The sequence below is a fragment of the Sipha flava genome, unplaced genomic scaffold, assembly GCF_003268045.1.
Source record: "Sipha flava isolate LNK unplaced genomic scaffold, YSA_version1 19152_pilon_pilon, whole genome shotgun sequence".
Lineage (NCBI taxonomy): Eukaryota > Metazoa > Arthropoda > Insecta > Hemiptera > Aphididae > Sipha > Sipha flava.
In genome coordinates, this window is record NW_020272626.1 from 809 (window position 1) to 9,902 (window position 9,094).

Below are 9,094 nucleotides of genomic sequence, written 5' to 3' on the forward strand. Positions count from 1 at the left end.
CCGAAGACATCCTCTCGGACGGAGTCCTCTATGTGGAGGGACCATCCATACCCACGGCCGAGGAATCGAGGCGGAACTGGACTTCTAGCCATTTCCACTCCGAAATCTTCTCCCCCCCCCCAGCTAAGCAATACCCAAGTACCACCGGGCGCGAATCTACTCGAGAGGGAATGGAAAACGCGCCTCGGCTGGAACACTTGGACCGGAACATCCGTACATCTGATGGGTCGGAAATGCAAGGTGGGGAAATCACCACGCAGGAAAAGTTTACCAAAATGACCCAGTCCCATAGCTCGGACGTCTAAAGCGTCAATTACATTGAGCGAGTTTACAAGCTGATAGTTGGCTATTTTAGAAGCGGACTAGTCGGCTAGTGCGATTGTAAAGATTACACGCAAAACGTGTACTACTCGCTCAGTAGTCAACTAGCTAGCGAGTAAAAACCACGTGTACTACCCCGAGGCGGTTTGCCATTGTGAATATTAGGTACCTACGTTTCAATTAAACTAATATTACGTTTTTTAATCGACATTTCTGTGTAAACTACTATTAAAATGAAGTGGAACACAAGTAATATTATACAATTTCTTAATGTGTACCAACAGTACCATTTGTTATGGAATATAAAAGACAAAGACTATTGCAACACAAAATTAAAAAATGAAATTTTCCAACGTTTTTATAATGAACTTAATGAAAATCAGTTAATTGGAGAAATGGATGTAAAGCAATTGAAGGCTAGAATCAAATCCATTAAAGATGTGTACAGACAAGAACTACACAAAATTGAAAAAAGCAAGAAAAGTGGAAGTGGTACCGAAGAAGTTTATTCACCAAAGCTTGCTTGGTTTAACGAAGCAAATTATTTGTCAGAGGTTTTGAGTACAAGAAATAGCAAATCAAATTTGGTGAGTAAAAATTTTTAATTTTAATGATTATTTAGGTATTTATAAATTAATAATAATTAACAGATCATTTTATATTAATTATTATTTAAACTATTATTCCAACTTTCTCCCACTGCCATGGCAGAGGATTTTCTTCTATGAAGTGGGTAGCATATGCTCATCTGACATCCTCAGCAGCACGTTTATAATTATTGCTACCTAAATTATTAATAGGTTGCAAATTGTTAGCATTTTCCCTCCATATTCCAGGTGTTATATTTCCAATATTTAAATCCTCTCTGCGAAATTTATTTAATAAATCTAAATTATTTGTACATTATCATTTTTTATAATATTTCTAGGATCTATCACAAAACAGTGAAGAAATAGAGCCAGATGAAGACGGTCAAAACTGCTCGGAATATGTTGTGTCTAACAACGAAAGCAGCTGCCCAAAAGAATTCCACAAATAGAAGCAATCAACAGAAATGAGACCACCAGCAGCATCAGTGAAAAGGGTCAAAAAACGAGTGGTATCCGACGAAAACTCAAATTCTGAAATATCAGTCGCGATTCAGCAATTGGACAAAATTGCACAGAATGCAGCAAAGGAGAAGCTATATGACCAGTTCGGAAAGTTTGTTGTGGCTGAGCTTCGTCAGTTCCCGCAGCGACAAGCAATTTTACTACAACAGGAAATTCAGAATTCTATCATTCGTTCTAAGCTAACATCTTTGGAGCCTGCGGTTAATTTAAATTCCCGAGAAGCAAGTCATGTTCCATTTTCACCAGTCCCATTTTCACCATCTTCTTACTATTCGTTGCCTACCTCTTCAAATGACGATGATGTTTTAAAACAGGTTATGTTTCAAACATTTAGACCAAGTTCGGTGTAATACTAAATATTTACATATAAATATTTGTAACTATATTTTTATTAAATACATTTCTTTGAAAAAACGTATTGTTTTAGTTCACAAATTAATTGAATTAATGTATTTTTTTTAAAATGTCATTTAATATATTTTGCATACCTATATCTATAACTAACTACAACTGTGTTTTAAAAAAATTCTTAAAAAAAATATTTAAGTAGTATTTAAAATCAATTAAAAAAAAAGTATATAGAATACTATTAAAAAACATTTGTGCTAAAGTATTTGAATATTACTTAAATACTTATAATATATTTGAAACAAATTTTAATTACTACTTTTTAAGTTATACAAATATTATTTTTTATATTTCAGTCTTGTGCCTATTTATCTTACATTACAAGAAATATAGAAATGATTTTAAAATGGCATTTTTAAATTAATTTTTACTTACCTCAATGAATGGTCGAAGGACGAAAGAAATCGCCGATAGCACTTCAGGCAAAAATATCGATATAGTCGATTCGGGAACTCGAAAAAGGAATTGCAAAGACTTAAAAGAATTGCCAGTTGCTAGGTAACGTAGTGTTACTTCAAGTTTTGTGATTACTGGGATTGCCATTCTTATAACTGTATCTTCTTTTTTTGAGCATTCCATCTATCATCTTCAGTAAATCTTCAAAATGGGTACAGTCTAATCTCAAAATATTGCGATAAGCTGAAGCGTCTTCGTCCTTTTAGTAAACTGCTCGATGCACCATACATCTTACGTCTGCCTATCCATTGTTTCACCTATATATTTCTTTGCCTTTTCCGCTTTTCTTTTTTTTTTAACTCCTTTTTGATAGCATGAGCTAAAATAATAACACCCGCACGTACAATTTCCGTCGAAATTTTGTAAACATTGAAACCATAAATGCCAGCAAGTAGTGAATAAAGTAGACCAGCTTTCAACTTTACTCGCGAATAGTTAACAATCTGCTAGTTGTCTAGTGAACATGATTACACTAGGCGAGTTTACTAGCAGATAGTGAATTTACCAACTATCAGCTTGTAAACTCGCTCAGTGTAATCGATGCTTAAGGCAAACTCCGCAACCAAGGCGGACCCAATACTACGCACACCGCAGCTGGACAACGCCCGCGATTAACGGCTTGGTGGGGGAGTATGACGCGAACCCGGCGACGGCCGTTTACTACAACGGACGCCGCCGACCGCATTTATAGTCTCCTATCAGCCGAGAGTTCGCGGATCGCGATACCGACGCGTAGCACCCCGCACCTTCAAGAGCGTGAAGAGCAGTGGCGTAGACATGATTTCTGAAAGGGGGGGACCAATAAAAGAAAACGACATAACTAAATGGGATGAAAAATTGAAAAAATCTCCCATCCTCTCAAATTTTTTTTACCATTTTATAATTTTTTAAAAAATTTTATATAGTAAAATAATTAACAATAGGAACAATAACCATATTTGAATAAATTCAAAATTTACATCCAACACAGTGTTATGGAAAATGTAGCGATTGAAACCAGTAAAGTACACAATATCTATCTATATCTATCTATCTATCTATATCTATCTATCTATCTATATCTATATCTATACTCTATACTACTATATAAAATAGAATCCCTTTTTTGTATGTACGCGCATAACTCAAAAAGTACCCAACGGATTTTAGTACAGTTTTCACTAATCAATAGGTCTAGATTCAGGGAAGGTTTTAATATACAATTTATTCGTCTAACTTAATTAATAAAATTAAAAAATTAAAAAATTATTTGTCTTTACATCCGAATATAGTTAAATAGCATAAAATTATCCCCCGTGCACAGATTTCTCTTGCGCATTGGCACTTTTGTAAGATTTCAAAGACAGCGACTCGAGTTCGAACCACGATATCAGATACCTTCTTTTTGCATTTTTTTCCCACTTTTCACTCAACTTATCTTAGTTTTGTTTGTAGAAACCATAGACCTTATACTCTTATAAGGTCTATGGTAGAAATATAATAACTGAGTTATTTCAGTATACAGATAACACATTAATTATCATTGTCGAAGCGTATGGTGTGGGGAGCTCCGTGTATATGTATGGACAGCTCCTGTGTATATGTATGGACCGTATTTCTTTTTTTTTTTAGTTATCTCTGCAACGTCTACAGTGGAAGTGGAGCACGTTCTCGACGTATTAGTGTTATATTGAACAGGCGCACCAAGCGAAAAAATAATTGTACGTACGATTAAAACGACGTTTTCAGTCGATATAGGTATTAATTTTATTTTTGAAGTGGACTGTCACGGTTGGTTTTTGAAGTTGTAGTTACCGTACGTTTGCATTTTATGCCTGTTCGCGCAATCAAAATAGACCAAAATACTCACACTGTCAGTTTCGCAGGTATTTCCACGCCGCGCGCGTGACATAACGCGTTATCGAATGCTATTGACTCTTATCGTGCGCGTGGTTGATAATCACAACACGATAATAATAATTGGTTCTTTGAGCGCACAGTCGAGACACGTCGTCAGTCGTTTACCAAGCCGTCTAGGCAATTACTGCGTGTTACGTGTGATCGCTCGCCGTACACCATCGTTGTTATTATTATTATTATTTAAAAATAGTAGTGTGGTGCCGTGTTTTATTTTGCATTTTTTGTTTTATATTGCCATCCTATTTTACCTTTCCACCTATTGTATTGTTAGCCTTTCGGCAATCAAACAGTGCCTAACCGAAAGTCTACTATAGGACGTAGTACGGAAAATGCTAAAAGAGTACGCTTAGTACGTAGCAATGAAAATTCTGTTGAACGAAACAATAGACTTTTACAAAATCGTGAAAGAAATAAAAATTTAAGAAATGTTAATGCATGGTTTAATAAAGAATACTCTGCAATGAATTACGATTTTACTATTGATTACAAAAATGATCCGATGGTTACATTAGGTGCAATGTCTATTGTTTGTCAATATTGTTTAGCTCTAAAATGGAAAGATGAATCTAAAGGAATGTGTTGTTCAAATGGTAAAATTAAATTAGTAGAGATTTGTCCTCCTCCTGAACCAATGAATTCTCTCCTTACAGGTGATCATCCTAAACATGGAGAATTCAAGCGTAACATACGTCGCTATAATAATGCTTTTCAAATGACATCATTTAAAAGTCGTAAAATAGTTGAAGGTAATTTTATGCCAACTTTTAAAGTACAAGGCCAGGTATATCATTTGGCTGGCAGTCTACTACCGAATAGATCTGACGAATACAAATTTTTGCAAATATACTTCATTGCCGATCCTGAAACTCAAGTGACAACTCGATGTAACATAGATTCTAGGAAACTGTTAGATAGCTCTTTGATCAGGTCATTACAAGATATGTTGCACTTACATAATATATACATACAATCTTTTAAAACAGCCATTGAATGTGTCCCTCCAAATGTTCCCGATTACAATATAGTCATACACGCTAGCAGGGTACCAACAGGTGAACATCGAGGACGTTATAATGCGCCATCTACAAGCGAGGTAGCTGTAGTGATATCTGGCCAACAATTTCATAAACGAGATATTGTACTGTGTAGCCGAGACGATAATCTTAAAAAAATATCTAAAATTCAGAGGTCTTATGACAGCCTGCAATATCCTCTAATGTTATGTCGTGGTGAAGATGGATATTCTATCGATATTCATCAAATTGACCCTCATACTGGAGTTCCATTACAAAAAACCGTTTCGTGTATGAATTATTACTGTTATCGCATTATGGAAAGACAAAACAATTGCAATATGTTATTCAGATATGGTATGTTGTTAAACCAATATTTAGTCGATCAATATTCTAAAATAGAATCAGAACGTTTAGCGTACATACGAAACAATCAGACAATATTACGAGCTGAAAATTATATACATTTGCAAGATGCCTTGAACTCAAATGAGCCGAGTACCGAAATTGGACAATTAGTAATTCTACCATCATCATTTACTGGTGGACCACGATATCTTCACGAAAAAACACAAGACGCAATGACCTATGTAAAAAATTATGGCAAACCTGACCTATTTATCACTGTAACATGTAATCTAAACTGGGAAGAGATTAAAACTAATCTTCATTCTAACGCACAGCCGCAAGACAGATATGACATAGTCAATAGGGTGTTTCATTTGAAAATACAAAAACTATTGACTCTCATTAATAAAGCTAATATATTTGGTGAACCACGTTGTTTTATGTATACGGTCGAGTGGCAGAAACGTGGCTTACCACACATTTATCTTCTATTATGGCTTAAAAATAAAATAACACCAGACCAAATTGACAATGTGATTTCAGCAGAGTTGCCAAACAAAGAAGATGATCCATTATTGTTCAACTCTGTAGTCAGACACATGATTCATGGACCATGTGGAGTTTTAAATACAAACTCTCCGTGTTTGACGGAGGGAAGGTGCTCAAAAAAATTTCCAAAGTTATTTCAGAGTCACACATCAACTGGCGATGATGGTTACCCCAAATATCAGAGACTATCACCTGAATAAGGCGGACAAATTGCTATAATTCGAAATAATGATATTGATAACAGGTGGGTAGTCCCTTACAACCCACTGTTGCTTAAAATATTTGACGCACACATAAACGTGGAACTGTGTAGCTCTGTAAAATCAATAAAATATATTACCAAATATATAAACAAAGGTAGTGATCAAGCTACATTTAGTTTAGACAATCGAAATGAAGTGGAACAATTTCAATCTGGTCGATACATATGTAGTTCTGAAGTGGTTTGGCGTATTTTATCTTTTGATGTACACGAACGAGCGCCTGCTATTATTCACTTGGCAGTTCACTTAGAGAATGGACAAAGGGTTTTTTTTACACAACATAATGCCAATGACATTGTGAACAATCCACGTGATACTACATTGACTGCTTTTTTCAAATTATGTGCTAAAGACGAATTTTCTAAAACCATAACATATGACAAGGTTCCAAATTATTATACTTGGAATCAATCTATCAAAAATTTCCAACGACGAAAACGAGGAACCCCCGTCGAAAATCATCCTGGGGTAAAAAAAACTGATACCCTTGGCAGAGTGTATGTAGTTCATCCGAATAACAGTAAATGTTTTTACTTAAGAATGTTGCTCCACGTGATCAAAGGTCCAATTTCTTTTGCAAGTCTACGAACTGTGCAAGGAGTGACGTACGATACATTTCAAGAAGCATGCAAAGCAATGGTTTTGTTAGAAGATGATTTACAATGGGAAAACATATTATCTGAAGCTACTGTATGTTGTACTTCACCGTCTATAAGATATTTATTTGCCATTTTGATAGTATTTTGCCAAGTAACAGACCCGATAAGGCTTTGGCAAAATCATCGTGCAAGTATGGCTGAAGACGTATTGTTTCGAAAACAAAAAGAATGTCCATCAGATGATATAAATTACGATGAAAATATTTTTATTGAAGCTTTACTTGAGTTGAATAAAGTAGTGCAATCAGTTTCTGGCAAAAATATCACTGATTTTGGATTAATTCTATCGAATAATATAGATCTGAATACCAATACTGAATACTTGCGAGAGACGTCCTACGATAGTGTCCGTCTATTACAGGTCGTTCAAAATGAGAGACGTTTAAACTCTGATCAGAAAACGATTTATGACGCAGTAATAACATCTATTAATAATTACGAAATCAAAACATTTTTCCTTGATGCCCCTGGAGGTACAGGAAAAACATTTTTAATTAATTTATTGCTCGCCAAAATAAGAACAGACAGAAAAATCACTCTTGCTGTGGCTTCATCTGGAATTGCAGCAACGCTTTTAGAAGGTGGTCGAACTGCGCATAGCACTTTCAAGATCCCGCTAAAAATGTCCTACGATGACACATCAAGTGTCTGTAATATATCCAAACAAAGCAACACTGCTCAATTGATGCGGGATTGTGTATTCATTGTTTGGGACGAAGCATCCATGTCCCACAAAAGCTCGGTTGAGGCATTGGATAGAACCTTGCGGGACTTACGTAATAAAAATACATTAATGGGTGACTGTTCAGTTTTATTTTCTGGAGATTTTCGTCAAATCTTGCCAGTTGTAGTAAGAGGAACGAGAGCTGATGAAGTCAATGCATCATTAAAGAGATCTTACATTTGGCCAGACATAACTAAATTGAAACTGAAAACTAATATGAGAATATTATCATCTGACCAAGGAAATAAAACTTTTGCTGATGCTTTACTCCGTGTTGGTAATGGTCAGTCACTGACTAGAAATGGTAAAATTGATCTGTCTGAGCTTTGTTTTTTGATGTCAAATTTGATGGACCTAATTGAAAATGTTTACCCAGATTTACCTAATATTTCGACTAAAACGCCAAGTTGGTTTCAAGAAAGAGCAATATTGTCACCAACTAACGATCAAGTCAATAAAATAAATGACATGATACTGTTAAAATTCAACGCACCAACAAAAGTTTACTATTCATTTGACACTGTTTTAGATGCTGAGGAGGCGATACATTATCCAACTGAATTTTTAAATTCTTTATCACCTTCAGGGACCCCACCACACAAATTAATTCTAAAAATAGGGTCTCCTATAATTTTACTTCGTAACTTAAGTCCACCTAAATTATGCAACGGTACAAGATTACAAATAAAGTCTTTAAAAAACTGTCTGCTTGAGTGTATAATCCTTATTGGCTGTAGAGCTGGGGAAATGGTCTTGGTTCCTAGAATACCAATGATACCAACCAATTTGCCATTTCAGTTCAAACGGCTCCAATTTCCCGTGAAATTAAGCTTTGCAATGACTATTAATAAGGTACAAGGTCAAACATTAAACGTTGCAGGTTTAGACTTAACCGTCCAGTGTTTTTCCCATGGTCAATTGTACGTAGCTCTGTCACGTGTCACATGCAAACAAAATCTATTTGTGATGGCCCCAGAAGGTGAGACACTTAACGTGGTGTATCCAGAAATATTTAATACTTAAGACAAATTGATATAATTAACAAAAAAAATAAAAATCATACATCATACATCATAACGAAACAAATATATTCCACACGTATATATAAAATTATACTAAACAAATTAATCAAATTAAATATCTGATATAATTCATATCAAACTTTTCACATATTCCTAAACATATATAAATGTACTGAAATCTAGCAATAGCAAAGCATTGCCGGGTCAGCTAGTGCTCAATAAATTAAAGATATTAGGATATATTATGTTATTACATTCTTTAATTGCATCTAGTCCTGATTTAGGTTTGTTTTCAACTCTTTGTAGTTTGATTTTCCACA

General features: G+C 34.9%; 3 protein-coding genes across 3 annotated transcripts; all 3 read left to right on the forward strand.

The window, feature by feature from the left end:
* Positions 1–227: 227 nt before the first annotated feature.
* LOC112681462 lies at positions 228–1,380 on the forward strand. The gene is made up of 2 exons (XM_025551711.1): positions 228–908; positions 1,250–1,380. The coding sequence occupies exons 1-2, from the start codon at positions 555–557 to the stop codon at positions 1,358–1,360; spliced, it is 465 nt and encodes a 154-aa protein (XP_025407496.1). The 5' UTR covers positions 228–554; the 3' UTR covers positions 1,361–1,380.
* Positions 1,381–2,220: 840 nt separating this feature from the next.
* On the forward strand, positions 2,221–6,306 carry LOC112681463. Its single transcript, XM_025551713.1, has 2 exons — positions 2,221–2,331; positions 4,468–6,306. Exons 1-2 carry the CDS (start codon positions 2,221–2,223, stop codon positions 6,304–6,306), a joined length of 1,950 nt encoding a protein of 649 aa, XP_025407498.1.
* A 28-nt stretch (positions 6,307–6,334) lies between these two features.
* Positions 6,335–8,731, forward strand: LOC112681464 (the record flags this gene model as incomplete). Its single annotated transcript, XM_025551714.1, has 2 exons — positions 6,335–6,350; positions 6,464–8,731. Coding segments are annotated over exons 1-2 (2,284 nt in total), but the record flags the coding sequence as incomplete, so codon positions are not given.
* Between the last annotated feature and the right edge of the window lie 363 nt (positions 8,732–9,094).